This window comes from Taeniopygia guttata, chromosome 2 (genome assembly GCF_048771995.1).
Source record: "Taeniopygia guttata chromosome 2, bTaeGut7.mat, whole genome shotgun sequence".
Taxonomy (NCBI): Eukaryota; Metazoa; Chordata; class Aves; order Passeriformes; family Estrildidae; genus Taeniopygia; species Taeniopygia guttata.
The window spans coordinates 20,943,883-20,959,628 of NC_133026.1; the positions used below are offsets into that span (position 1 = coordinate 20,943,883).

The window sequence follows — 15,746 nt, forward strand, 5'->3', positions numbered from 1 at the left end:
GGAGTTTCTGATGCTGGAAAAAATGTGCAATATATTTCAAAATAAATTGGGATGCTGATCCTCTAAGCCTGTAATACTTCCTGTGCCATTAAAGTGTCTTTGATGTTAAACTACTTTGACATCACGTTAATTTCCTTTGTTCCAAAAGCCATCTGCTGCGTAGTGTGTTTCTTGGGTTTCTTCACTAGGAACACTTAGTGGTGACTGCTGGTCTGCCCCTTGGGATCCCAGTCAGCACTGGACATTTGTTACACAGAGCAGTGAAGGAAATGGTATTTCCAGCACAACATGTCACCTTTCAAAGAAAGAAATCAGTGAAACTTCACAGTACTTGTAGGTCTTCTAGAAAATGATCTTACTCTTACCTGAGGAATGTGGGAGAAATTAATTTAATCAAGTTGTAAGTAATAAATAATTTTAGAATGTATTTTTTAAAATACATTTTGAAATTACATTTTCAAGTTATTTCTTGGACTTTTATTAAAGTGCCTGTCCCTCTGCCTTTCCTCTTAGTTACCAAGAAAATGGCACCAGCTGGGCTGGTTGCCCTGGTACCTGAGAGCTGTGTGTGGTGGAGTTGAGTTGTTGAAACAGCCTGACTTGTCTTGTGGCAGTACAAGCCATTAGCAGTGTGTTGTTAGGTGAGGAGTACTTGTGTGCTGCATTGAATAAGTTCCTGGTTTATGGCTTTCATATGTTAATGTTACTATTATTTACCCTTTCTACTAGTTCTCCTGGTTAGGTCTGGTTTGTTGTGTACTGTGATGGTAGAAGTTTCCACGGCTCTCTCCTTGTTCCCAGAGAGTTAACCTCTCCTCCTGTCACCTGAATGTGGAAACATGAATTTGCCCAGCTAAATTAGGCCTAAAATCTTTCTGTATTTAATACTTGAAGTGTGGTTTAAAGTTGTGGTTCAGCATTTCATCCATCCTCTTCTCTTTCCCAGGCTTCATCTTCAGTCCTGACACATTCGGAAGTGTCAGACTTTCCATTACACTTTGTTATTTTGTTAAAGAGTGTAGCTGACCTTTCCTTTGATGGTGGAATTTTGTATAAACATCTCAGGACTACATTCACTTTGTTTTAAACTCTCTCCTATGAAACATGCTGGAGGGTAAAATTCTCTTCCCATACAATTTTAATAGCTGTAGCTGAGGCAATACCAGTTTGCCCTTTAATGCTTCCCATTTACATCAAGGGTAAAGAATTCAAGATTTAGTTGGTCTGCTTTTACTTGATTTATTTCAGCTATGCTCCTCTTACTAAGAGTTGAGGCAAACGGAGTAGCTACTATGGGATCACAGTATAATCAGACTATTTAACCTATCAAAGTAAAGAGTGAGAGAACACTTGGCTGCTGATTCTCACTCACTCCATGAGAATAAAGCATAGGTGATCTTTCCCCTTGCAGATGGGCAGAGGGAGTACAGCAATGTTTCAGAAATGAGTCAGCTTAGTTCAGCTTGGATGTAAAGAATGTGTTTTGACAGTGATGAACCATTAGAATATGACACAACTGGCAGAGTAGATTCTCCATCTCCTGATGTTTTTCAGACCAGATGTTTTTCTGTTTGAAATGTGTAAGCTCTTCAGTTACACATGTATTCAGGTCAATGCTGAAGTTGGGGGTCTCATCTCCAAACTCATTATTGGAAATCATCATGTACATCTAAGAAGTTGTAAGAATAACATGTGATGTTGTAAAGCCTGTTTTAACTCCCTGAAAGTAATTGTAAAACTGAGGATGGATTTTGGCCTCAGTGTTTGACTTTCAGGTTGCTCCTTCAGCCTTCTCCTACCCTGGGGCTTCCTGTCTGACACTCACAAGGGAGATTGCAGGCATTCCCATCTGTGTGGTTAGGAGAGGAGCCAGGGGAGGGCTTCCAGCCTGCTTCTGTGTGATGGATGCTCTGGAGTATCTCATTTATTTGCGTGTACTGAATCTGATTTCTTGTTATCTGAGACTTGAACCTTCTCCCATGTTTGTAGAACCACCACAAATACTATTTCAGGGTTCTCCGAAGTGCTGGTGACTTGAAGTGATACTGTTATACATTCTTCAGTATAAGGATGTAGGGGTGAAAGAGCAAAGTGTTGCTGAGATTGATCTTTTGGATCAATGAATTTCAGTCTAGTTTTAGATTTACTAAACTTAGTTGTTCTCTCTTAGTGCATAGGCGTTCATCAGTAAGAAAATTAGTATTTTTGACATATGCTACGGAGATGTATATTTGTTTATCATATAGAATATTGCTGTGAATATTTCTGCCGGTTCCAAAGAGATTGAGTCACATTGCACTTAGGTACAAGAAGACTTTGCTCTTTGTTGTGTTACTGCTACTTTATAAATACTGTTTAAATCTACTGTCTTCTGTTACTAATCCTTCAAAAGTACTATGTCTTCAAAGCAGAAATTATCTTACCTGTTTATAGGAATGGTATGGGTTACTGGTGCACAGCCTTACATGTGCTTTAGATTGTGGTAAAAATCATTGTCTTTGATAATACTTTGTGACATAGAAATGAGTATATATTTTGGGTTTTTTACATAGGTGTTAAAGCATCATTAGCAATTAATTGCTTTGGTATCCTTTTCATGACATAATAGTCATTATATTTCTTCTACCCCCATACTTTAAACAATCTCTCTCTCTGTTGAGACAAAGCAAATGCCACAAAAGTAATAAAAATTATAAGCCCTGTAGTGTAAAGCAAATCTAAAACAAGCCAGGACAGACAGATTTTTACGTACAACCTAAGTTTAAATTTAGTGCAGTGGATTGATCCCTTACTTAGCATTTAATAAAACAGGATTCAAAGGTATTTATATCTAAATAAATTACTAAAACTAATTTTGTTCCTCCTGTTATATATACGACAGAGAGTAATACATTTGTGTTGTAAGGGAAAGGAATGTTTGAATTGCAGTCTTAAGAGGAATTGCTAAAAGGGATGTGTTACAGCTTGAGGACTCTCCTTGAGGTCAGTGAAGAAGAGTCTAGGCTGGGAGGGGAGTCAGAGTATCAACAGGATACAGATATGAAGCTCAACAGTATACAAGCCATTGATTTTAATGAAGCTCCACTGGGGATGAGTTTAAACCATTACAAAGAAGCGTTGATCTGGCATTTTACAGCTAGGATCATGTTTCTTACGCTGAATGCCAATGTTCACTTCTCAAATGTCAGACTTGTTTAATTACTTAATTTCACCTTTTAATTTTTTGGAAGTATTTAAAGTGTTACCGGGGGGTATTCAAGGGAAAAGGACAAGCCAGGTGTGTGTTCATTCTGTTTCCTTTTGTATGTATTGAAGTAATGCCTATCTACACTAGTCATACCTTACTGTACCTCCAGTATATATCCGCTGGATAAATATTACACACTTTGTATATCATACATCACAAGAGGATGAGGGGCTTGTAGCTGTATATGTCAGGGGTGCTTGCAGGCTAAGTCTAATGGACAGAAGTAGCCTAGGAGGTCTGAAGGCACCCTTGGCCTAAGTGATACTTTACAGGTAAGGTATGGGTAGTAATCACTTAAGTGATGGGGGTAGTATTATTACTGGCTCTGACACTCTCTGTGTCAGACACCGCTGTGGGAGGCAGCATTTGGTTTTCTATTCTAAGCTCTTTTCTGACCGTTGGAGGCATTTGATCAAAACATGAATGTTCTCACAAACGACTTTTTATTTCAACAGAACTGCAGGAAAATAAGAAACATTAATGATAATGTTTTAGCTTAAGTGCAGGATAGATCCATTGTGACAGGAAAGTGTAGGTGCCTTCTTATCTTTTAAATATCTCTCAGGATGAGGTGTGCCCACTGTCATATGAGGTGGCCCTTCTGCCGACCCATGGCTGTACACACTTTGACTTTAGGAAGTGATAAATGGTATTTTTTGTTAATGGATGACTTAAGTTAGAACCTACTGCAATTAAAAATATGCACACTTTGATTTTTCACTTGAATTCTCAAGAGTTTTGGTGTTGATCTATTTACTATAGTTCCCAGATGGCAGCAAACAAGAGATTTGGGCACTAGACAGTTCTTAGGTCTGCACAGCTGAATAGTTGGGCATTAGGAGTAATTTGGTTTTGAGGTGGAGTAAACAAAGAAGTTAAATTACAAGGATCCGATCAAACTTAAAGGTTCAAGATCATCTTTAGAGACAATGAGTGCCGAGACAGAAATAAAAATGCCAAGATCAGGCATTTCTAAAATGATACAGATGGCTCCTCTTTGAAGGCTTTTCGTCATTCTGTGCAGGTCATCCACAGCAGTCAGCTGTTACATCTCTGCTCTTCCCTTTTCCAGGTTCTCTTCTCTTTTCAGTGTCCACTTACTGGTAGCAGCAGTGTCTACTTTGCAGTCTTCCTACCTGGAAATCTATATTTACTCAATATAGAGTAAAAAAAGTACCCATTGGACTTTGAAGGTTCTTTAAGCATGTTAAACCTGGGTGCTGGGATTTATAGTTTTGATGATTTATTAGAATAATTTTAGAAGCACTCAAATAATTTAAATAACATTTCTGTGCCTAGGAAAGGCACTGTGCTGATTAGCCTTGAAGGTGGCCTGTTCCTCCTCACTTACCAGAGGTATATGATTGTGATGCCTTTTGGTGGTGCTGATCTTTTTCAGTATGACAAAATAGCAGAACTTTAAGTCCATAATGAAGAAATACAGTTTTAGTAAAATGATTCTGTCAAATTACAGAAATGATAAATATTATTTAATAGGTAGATGTGCATGTAGAACAAAACAGCAATGATCAATGCAGTCTCGTATCCGAATATATTTTGTAATTCAATCTTCAGTGCTGGAGTGTTACTAGAGGTAATTCTGTATTTTGCTTACTAAAAGTATCTGAGGGATTTGATGTGATCTCTGTAGCAGAACAGTATATAAATTTTCAAAAGCCCTGGGGACAGTGCTCTGCTGATGCTGCTGTTAGACAATATGCATGAAGGCACATCTGCCGTGGCTTTTTTTCCCTGGCTCTAGTACTGCAAGGGTGGAATAATAGCATTTTCTAACAGGGTGTTGCCATAAAAAAATCACCTAGGCAAGGAGGCTTTTGGAGTTGGGGAACAGGGACATGTGTGAGGTGTCCAGTTGCTGGGCACTCCTTTGGGGAGCCTGGTGCCAGAGCCATTGCTTCAGGCAAGTGTGGTCATCTCTTCCACACTGCTGGATTTGTCTTCTGCACTGTAGCAGAAGGGTCCATGCAGTGCTTCTGTGTGTTTGGCTGCCCCAGCACATACTGTTCCTGAGATGTTACTGAGACTTTGGCCTTGTGCTTAGGATTCCTGGATGTCCTGCAGCCAGAGGATAATTAGGTACGTACACCATTGATTCATGGACTTTTTAGCTGTAAGCACAGAAAGAACACCAGGATATGGCCCCCAAGCACTGTATGGTGATGCAGGAGAGACACGTTTCCCTTCTGTCTCATTTTTAATTATGTGGATTCTTTGTGCTCAAATGGCTTGCATTGTGTCAGGAGGTTCTGATGAGGTGGGGCACTCGCCCTGTAACTTCTTATCCTACTTATTTTCCTGCCTATTTCTGTCCTTCATTTCCAGATGGAAATTTTGGTATCCAACAGCGAGGTTTTTATAGCACTGGTTGCCCTGTCCTTCCTGTCTTCTGTAGGGCAGCCCTTCTTCACTCACCTGCGGAGAATCTGGTGCTTGCTATGAGGACAGACAAGTTGTTCTTTTTCTCACAACCACGCTTGATTAAATTCTTCACCTAAAATCCCTAGGCTCTCACTCCAGCTCTAGGTGGCCGGTGGCATGGACTGCCAGACCAGCTGCTGCTGGCAAAGCTTCCAGAAGGACATCCTGGGCAGGGACAGGGTGGATTTTGGGGTGGATGCTGAATTTTTGTGCGCCCCAATTTCCACTGTAAGTAGAGGAATTAGAGCCTCTGCTTCCCTCTGAAGGTGAAACGGAGTATTTGTCTGCTTCCAGTGTATTTTAGGAAAAAAGGGAAGACAGAGGAAAATAAAGCTGTTACATTGGCATGGGGGCCTACAGGTTATTCTGCTTGAGCACTCTTGGTTTTGCTGTGAGATTCCTTTGGCTGTAGTAGAGTAGTAATTATTAAATTTAATTACGTTTAAATGGGCCATGTGGTATTTGAAATGGAAGTGGGCACACTGTACTGTAGGAATGGAAACATGCAGCAGCCTTCCCTGGGTGGTAAATTTCTGACACAGCTTGGAACAAGAGGATTCAGCTGAGACCCCAAATATTGAGATTTTGGGCACATGTGACTTATTCCTGTAAGCAGCATTGAACTTGACCAGTGATGGGGGCCAATCTCACTTCCCCAAATTTAACTGGTTTTTCTTTAGTTGGACACAGATTGATTTTACTTTGATGCCCCACCTACAAAGCGTTTGCAATGTTGGTAGTTTCGGAGAACAGCATTCAGGATATTTTGCTGGTAATAAAATGGGAAATCCAATTTGCAATTGCGAAGCAAGCCCCTGAGTGATACATAATCTTCCCAGCAGCCCCGGTCAGAGGGTTAGGGCTGATTGCCGCTCTGGCCGGCTTCCCCGGCAGCCTCCGCCTGAGAGCCGGACGGCGAGAGCGCCAGCCCACGCCTCCAGCCGGCACGGAGTGAGACACGCTGCTGTCTGCTTATTAGGTCCTCTTTGTCACCGTACTTAATCCTTTTTCCTGATCCTTGTTAGAGCAGGGCTGCCGAGTCCCTTAATAAAGCGGCGAGGCGCGCAGACTGACGGCTGTGGGGGCTGCTCCTGCGCTGCGGCTCGGGCCAGCCTGCACAGACAGCTGGCAGATGAGCTTGTTAGGGTTTGTTAAGGTAACGGTGACTCCTGACTCCGGGATAGGCTGCTATGAGATGCTTGGCATCTTTTCACACCGTATAATGGCCTATCTTTAATTGTGTTAACCCCTTTTACAGAGAGGAATACGCCAAGGATTAGCTGTCATGCAGAATGTGTAGCCAAAGTGAGCAATGAGCTCAGGGATTGAAGTGGCTCCCCTTGCCTGCGCTTGCACAGCCCTTTTCATTTTGGAAAGCTGTGGTGTCAGGTTGATACCAGATTTCACCAACATCTTGGCTCTGTCATTCTTCAAAATCCTGTAAATATTTTTTGTTTGTTCCCCATAGTTATTTTATCTTACTGTGGTTTAGTTATTGTTGATTTTTGGGGGACTGGTAGGCCTCTCTTAAATTATAAAATTCACAAAAAAAATTGAAAATAGGCCACAGATTTCTTAATTTAAAGAACACAAGGAAATATTTCAATGGCTATGCTATCCCAGAATTCAGCCCTTTGTATCCATAGTCATGAGGAATTTGAAAGGAGCATGTGCTGATTTTGGGCTCGGGTGGTAAACTTTTACAACATGTACAAAAAGCCTGGAGCAAACTCATGACAGGTCTCTTATGACTTCTGTCAAGAATCAGTAAAACTGCCATGTTACAAGAATGGCATTGTCTGTCTGCTTTTGTGAGTGTGTGTCACTCTAACCACAGATCAGAGCAGGATATTGGTACAGACAATGTGCTGGGCACTGGGAATGCAGAAAGCCCCTGGAGCCGGGATTGAGGAATGCTTTGCAATGCCAAGTTTCAGCAGAGCAGACTTCTGCCAGAAAATCATTCTCCTTTTATTCCTGCAGATCATAGTGGAGATGGTGAACAGATGCATTATCAAGTCATGCTTGAAACTAATTTAATAAATAAGTGGTCAGGGTTCAACCATGCTTTTCATTGTGTAGCAGCGCTGAAACAAATAGAGTGGAACTGCATCCATCATGGTGGGACCTAGTGTCCTTCTATTTGTCTTTCCTAAGACTGAAATATTTGCTGTTGTTATGGTTGCATTCTCTGAAATGAATAAAGAGTTTTTACATTCACCACAAGGTATTTCTTTCAAATTTTTCATGTTTCAAATATTTTTCATCTGGTGTTTTGTTTAATCTCTTTCAGGTAATTTGGATTTAACTGGTCAAAAACAAGTCTTCAAAGCAGAGAACAATCCCTGGGTTACCCCTATTGCTGATCAGTTCCAGTTGGGAGTATCTCATGTTTTTGAATACATTCGTTCAGAAACATATAAATAGTAAGTATTACATTATATATTGTAGCTGTGTTATTTATTTCCCTGTAGTGTATTGGGCAAAGTTTTACCAGCTACACACATCTTTCATAATACATGCAGTAACTTGGTGTTCAGGACAAATATGCAAGCCTGTACATTTATATTAAGGAATTTTGCTAAGAAGAAGGTAACTGTCATGTAGACAAGTTAGGAAAGCACAAAGACTGTTTGATACTGTCCTCCGTTTTTTGTTTATTTCTAAGAGCTGTTATGTAACATGAGAGGTGTAAAAGCAGCATTACAAGCCTTTTGAGAAGTACTAATTTTAAGTATGCTCAGTGCAGCTTTATAGCTTGAAATATATATTTGTTAATGTTTTTGGATGCAGGTTATGTTTTAAGAGATATCCAGACTTCAAACATGGTTTGATCTGGACTAATTTGTGGAAGTCTACAATCTTACAAGTACTAATGTTTTCTTCAACAGTGTAAATGTATGTGCTGGGCTTCTTCATTTTAATGCAAGATTCCATGTACAAATGCTGACCATTAGTTAAGGAAATAATGTCTTTAATCATTCACTAAGTTGTAATACTTGTTTTAAGTAAAGATCTCTGTGTTATTCTTTAGATGGGAAGTTATTTTTCAATGTCTAGCAACAATCTTGATGCTGTCTCCCTAGGAGCAGTGGGTAGTACAACTTGGATTGGAAAGTTAGTTTTTGCATTTTGCCTTTATTTAAAAAGTGTATTTTAATAATTCAGAAGCATTTCTGACAGTCTTTTATATGGTTGCTGTCTGAACAAAATTACCAGAGAAGGGTATTCACAAGTGACAGTTGTAGGATTCCAATTAAGTAACTGAGATGCAAATTTCTGTATGTAACTAAATGACCCAACAATGGCTTTTGTAGGCTATTGCTCTTCATTTACAGAATTTTAAATGAAAAGAATCACAGATGGAAGAGTGGTTGCAAGAATTGCGTGTCTCAGAAGGGTGCTGATATTTATGCTGTGATTCGTGTTCTCAAGACAGATTTATTCATAGATTTAAGTAGGCTGCAACACCCTTCTTGCAGTAGTACTCTGTACTACAGACATGGTGTGGGGAAGCAGCTGCCTGTCTCCTTGGACCATCCCTCCCCACTGTTCATTGTGTACCTGCATCTCAGTTTCTCGATAATGTTTGGTAATTTTGTTTTGTATTGTCAGTTTTATATTTCTCTTTGTGAGCAGTGTAGACTAGGGACCCTCATGTACTTCTCTCAGAAACCACTCTGGGCATCATGAAGACAGCAAAATTTTAAGGACTCAAGTGCAGTTTTGAGAATTTGACTCACAATCAGTTTCTAGGGAGGGGGGTGGGGGGGAAGCTGTTATTATATATCTATAATTCTTTAAAAAAAAAGTGTAACTGGGTATTTTAAACTGCTCTGGCAACTTTCCTGGTATAATCAAAATTGACAAGAAGATTCTGTATTTCATCAGTTTGCTCAGCTGTTGTTCTTTGTTTCGAAGTTAGCCATATTAGATTTGTTGTCTTACTCTTTGTTAGGTGTAGCAGTGTCTTAGTGGCTAAAGGGCCAGTTTTGATTTTGTCCTCAGTAAATAATTGAAACCTGTTAGTTAATGTTGTAAGCAGAATCAGACCAGCCATTCATAGGGAGAAAAATGAAAATCAAATCATCTTTCTCTGGCTCATTCATGATTTCCACTTTGATCTTATAAGTTTATTTCATTAATTTGCCACAATTTTCAAACTTTAGTGACGGAAACCAAATGTATGGAGATAATTATATGTCAATTTTAGATTTTTACCATATGACCGTTTTATATTTAAATCATAAATAAAAAGTATCAGTATGGTTTCTTAGAAAACCAGTAGCAACTTTTTTTGAATCTCGATTTTCCTTGTTTACCCGGCTAAGAAGATAGTTCATGGATTTTCCTACTGGAAAAAGATTGTCCTTTTTATTTTCAGTTTCCTCTAAATATGAGAATTACTGGGATGCCATGTCCTAAAGATATTCCTCTGTTTTCATTTGGTTTTAGGAGTTAAAACTCAAAAGCAGTGGCATGGTCTAGGTAACAGGTTTAGTAGCATTGTTGTGCACAAAAGCAGGTAAGCAGTACACTCAGAAGAAATTAAACTGTTTTTCATGGTGGAATTTTGATCTTTTCCTACTAATGACTGTACAGCTTCTTCAACTGCCTTTTTCTTTCAGAGCCTTTGAATAGATAGTGTGCCTTTTTCCTATTAAGCAAAACACAAGGTTCATATGTGAACTTAGCATTTTTCCCTGTGGGTATCTAAATGAGAAAAGTCAGGTTCTTGAGTTTTCATGTGTTTTATTGCTCATTCTGCCAAAATAAAAAATCTTGTAACATTTGGATTGAGGCAGATAAACTTTTACTGTGAGGCAGAGCAGTAGGCTTTTCATTAAATGAATGATTGGAAAGGTTGCTGCTTAGCTAACCTCACTTGCAACACTGAGAAGATAGAACACAGATCAGTAGCTGACCCTCAGACCAGTAAGTTTGCTTTCAGGTACTGGAAGATGTAGACTTTCATGAACCAGAACTATGCTTCTGTGTGGCAGATGAATTTTGAACTCCAGAGACAGAGATTTGTTTCCCTGTGCCTATTGTTTTTGCTAGCTGATTGGAAATACTGACTTTGCTTTTTTTTACAAATTTCACGTTGTCTAGACTAGCTAAGACAGTGAGGGTAGGCTTATACAGTCCCAAATTTCAGAGGCTCACCAAGTTAAATTTGCACTAAGGGGGTTATGCTAGTACGTTTTATTTTGTGTTTGCAATGGCTAGAACTTTGTTTGCTCAGTTGCTGTTAACGTAACCAGAAATTAGTAACTCATTAGCTCCTGGAAATGCACTCACTTGCAGTCATGTAAATAAACCTTGAGGTTTCTGCTGAAGACTGGCACAAGCAAGCTATCACTGCAGTCAGTGCCAGAGATCTCCATTCAGATTCTGTGGGGTTGCACTTGGGAAGCAGCTACCAAGTAGATCACAAACCTCTTCTTTTCCTTTGTGAAATGTACTGGCTATTTCAAGCATATTTAGTGAAAAATTACATCCCATTTTTAGCCTTGTCTTGGGATATTCATGCTCTAGTGATTAATTGATAAGTAAGGATGACACCCATGAGGGATGATTTTGTCTAAAGATAAAATGTCATTTGTCTTGCATACTTTTACATTTCGACACTCCGGTTTTACATGGTACTCATGCACCAAGTATAAAACTAGAATTGCACTTTACTTCAGAAGCATATTAACCAGTAAGCCAAGAGCTTACTTTGTAGCTTCTTTCATTTCCTTTAATTTCCTTACCTTTCATGAGAAATGGTGCCTGGTGATTTTTTTCAACCCTAATTTTTCAAGGAAGACTTTTGCCGACAAAAAGATGGGCCCTATATTGTGCCGGAAAATGTGTGTGGAGGGGCTCTTAATTCTTAACAGGAAATTCAGCAGCTCTTGGCACTTTGCTAGCTTTTGTTGGCTAAAATACACCCACTGCACATATCATCTGGTGACAGCATCGTTTGGAAATAGGTCAGTTTGCCAAGTGTATAATGATTCTTAATCTCTCACTGCTGTGTAACTTTCTGAAACTTTAGTAAGCTGAATTTTGGCTTTGGTTCTATATATACTTAGGAGCTGCCATTAAACTCGCCATCTGATGTTACAATAGTGTTGAAAAGCAGTTTAAGAACTTGCTTAAACAGTGAAGGATAATGGCAACCTTGTCTTCTCAAAGGGCTTTACTGAATGTTTTATTTTTTATTCATGCCTTTAGTCAACTTTCAGAATGACCTTTATGTTGTAAGCATATTCTCAAAGGATCTTCTCTGTCTAGGATACTGACAAAGAGATGATGTATTGTGTGATTTAGTGGTCACAATGTACTTAGATAAGTGCAGACAGACTTAAATGTTAGAAAGAAAACAATGAATTAAGCTCCTATGAAGAATAAAATTCTAGTTCCTCAGGATTTATATAAGATAATTATTGATTTGATTAAGATGAGATAAAACTGAGATGTGCAATTGGTATCAGTAGGTGGGTTTGGTTGCTGGCATTTACAGCAAAGTTAGTCCAGAAAGCTGCTCTTCTGGTACATTTCTGGAGTTATTCATGTTCTCTTGATCCATCTTCATGTGGAACTTATTCTTTGCATGTTTGTATCAGAAAGATTTTGATTTTATCATAGCAGAGTCTAATGCAGGCATCATCAGCTGATAGTGTAATTCCAGCTAAAACAAAAGAAATTGCTGGGTCCTGAATGCATTTTTAAACTGACCCTTAAACCCAGCAATCCCTTTTTAACACTTTATCTAATGATTATTGTTTCCCTGTTTGACCTTCGTATTCCAGTGAGGCAGAATTACAATTGAAGAGTCACACCATTTTTAAGTCTTAGAAAGCAGATTTTCCCTGCAAGGCAGTCAATTTGGAGTCAAGAGGCTCAACAAGATGTTTTGTGAAAGGAAGCAAGTTGCACTTTTCACATTTCCATCAGGAAAGGTAGTAGAAGAGCAAGCCATTTTCAAGACTGACACATGAACTCTTGGTGGAGGAAATGGTTTGACAAATGCAGTGCTGAGCATATATCACTTGGCAGCATTGGAACATAGGTTTCCCTGGGCAGGTTGCTCTGTGCTGAGCATTGTAATTGAAAATCCCATTTCATCAACAGTGACAGTGTGGAAAAATCTACTCTTTATTCAGCCCTCTGTGTAGAGACAATCTCCCCAGCTTCTTGGGAATGAGTTGTTGTACTGAACCCCACTGTTATGCAGCAGCTGCTTCCAGGGCAACAGACATAGGTCATGAAGGAACAGATTCCTCTTCTGGATTACATTAATGAAGAGTATTTCAGGATTTATTTTTAGCAACTCAAGGAGACTGGCAAGATACTCAGAATAGTGCACTAGAATATGAATAGTCTCTTGAAATAACTGGTGATCTTGTTCCACAGTTGTAAAGCCTGTTTAAGTTAAGTTAAACCAGCTGCACAGTTGGTGCTGTCCAATGATGTAAAGATGATAATCAGCAAAATCACCTATTAAGGAGTGGAAAAGAGGTCAACCAAGTGGAGAATCTATATGTTGGTTCTTGGGAAGCACATTGGGAAAGTGGGAATTGGCAGCAGTTGATATGGAGGCATCATCAGGTTGAACTGATATGGAGATAGTTCTGAAATGGTGTTACTTGTGTAGCACAGTCTAGGACCTCCAAGAACCTGATTTTTTTATGCTAGCACAAAAAGCAGGAGTACTTAAACTATGTTTGCCGATGGTGCAAAGCTAGCAGCATAGGAAAAAGTCAGCATATTACACAGTAAGAATTAGTAAGCAAAGAGGAAGGCTTGAGTGTATTAGTTACAGGCAAGCCACTGGTGGGATATGCTGGAGTGAGGGGGAGAGAAAGATAAGCACAATCCCAAGAGCTTGGCTAAAGGAGTGGAAATTTTCCAGTACAGACAAGGAAATATTTCACAGTTGTGGTCATTATATTCGTGAAAGGTGAATTCATGCAGGTGCAGGCAAAGTGTGAAAATATAAGAGGATAGTGAAATGAATGAAAAAAGAAAAGGAAATTTAAAAGATATTTTATTTATTTAGCAAAGTCAGGCCTGATAACATGAGTCATGGCTGTCATTGGAAGGGAGAGGCAGAGGAAGAAACTTCATTTAAGACATAAAAAAATGGTGGATATAGGAAAAAATATAAATAAGCTGGTCAGGTGTATGTTTGAATGAAGGTCTCTAATTATTAAAGGAGCAAGGTGATAAATAACCTTCTGCTAGAAATAGTCTTCCAACACAAAAAAATGAAGGCCAAAGTCTTGTTTCAGTGAGCACTGATCAGTTGGACAGGAGTACATGATGTGATTACCTGTGGCAGAGGACAGCATGTCTGTGATGTAGGCAGACCTTGCATTCACATCTCCTGATAGCTGAGTGAAAAATTTTGTTGAAACCCCCATATATATTCAGATAACTGCACAATGCCACTGATACTAAACTAAAGGAGGCAAAGCTTTGTTCCTCCATTTAATAATCTGTTTAAGTAAACATGTATGACAGTTTTGTGCAGTAGTTTATAATTACTGGCAATTTTTCATAACTTAAGAATTGTTGTTATATAACTTACATATTCCTTAGGAAAAATAATTTGGGGTTATGAAAATCTTACTAACATTTTTTTTGCACTTAGGCTGTAGAGATACCTAGAAAGTATGCTTTTCTTTGGCTGTCTCTAAGTAAAATTAAATTCCCCAATCATTGTCTAATCTTGTGACGGCACCAAAAAGAACTGGACACAGTTGATTTCAGGTGTAGTTTTGAATGGTTTGTATTCTGTACTTCTTGGGAGAATAAAGATCATATAGAAGAACACAGACCAGTTCCTTGAAACATTTGTAGATCCGATTCAGCAGGGCTCAGTCAGACACCTCAGCTGTTTATATGATCCACAGAGGTCAGTAAAGATTTAAAGAACTTGGATAGTGTGAGTTTACCCTGCCTTGCTGAGAAAGACAGGCCATAATAAATGCCATTTACCTTCTTTACTTTTCTTTGATTTTGTCTCTAGTATTCTTTGGTAGTTTGTGGATGTTGTAGTTTAACCCCAGACAGCAATTCAGAAGCACACAGCTGTTCACTCCTTCCCCTACACCCCACAGGACGGAGAGAAGAATCAGGAAAGGAGAAAGCTGGAGTTAAGAGCAATTCAATAATTGAAACACGGTACATATAATAATACTACTGATATTAAAATATAATAATAGTAATAAAAGAAAGAAGAAAGAGAAGAATAAACCCCAACAGGTGTTGCACAATATGATTTCTCACTACCCACTGACCACGACTGAGCCCATCCCTGAGCAGCAATCAGTCCCTTTTGGCCAACTCCTCTCAGTTTCTACACTGGGGGCTGGGGGCATGGATGTTCTCTGGTGTGGAATATCCCTTTGGCCAGTTTGGTCAGCTGTCCCAGAGGTGTCCCTCTCCCTTCCCCAGATTCTTGTGTAGCTCCTCATATTCAGAGCATGAAATATGAAAGTACTTGGCTCAGTGCAAGCACTACTCAGCAGCCACCAAAACATCAGCGTGTTATCAACATTATTCTCATCCTGCCTCTAAAACACTGCCCCTGTACCAGGTACTAGGGAGAAAATTAACTATACCCCAGATAAAACCAGGACAATGGAATAGAAGGCTTCATGCATTAGTCTTCTCTTAGATGCAGCTCTACAAATACAGTATTCTCACTGTTCCTAGAAGAATTGCTCATGTTCATGCACTCACAGCATACACAGTTAATGAATACTTATTTTCCCTTCTCATTTGCACTCTGATTGTCCTGGGCCTGTACAACAGAAAAGGTAGTGGTGTGCATCCAACATTCCATTGCTGGAGCTCATTTAAATATTTCAATGACTTTTTAGCCTGGCATTCTTACTATTTGACTCCTGACATGGATGTAACATCTGTGCCAGTGGCAGCTGTGACCTTATTTATTCCAGCATGGTTTCAAAGACTGGGTAAAGGTAGTGGAAAAAAGATTACCTCAGTGACCTGCGTTAGGTGGGAATCTCTGAGATGCCACATCTCCTGTGTAGATGAGCTC

At 39.3% G+C, this 15,746-nt stretch overlaps 1 protein-coding gene across 1 annotated transcript in view; it reads left to right on the forward strand.

Annotated features, from left to right (window-relative positions):
* Window positions 1-15,746, forward strand: part of RSU1 (Ras suppressor protein 1) — a 102,320-nt gene that overhangs the window by 31,771 nt on the left and 54,803 nt on the right. The window contains exon 8 of the mRNA XM_002193448.6: window positions 7,980-8,112. Coding sequence (XP_002193484.1) covers window positions 7,980-8,112 — 133 coding nt within the window. The remainder of the gene's footprint in view (window positions 1-7,979; window positions 8,113-15,746) is intronic.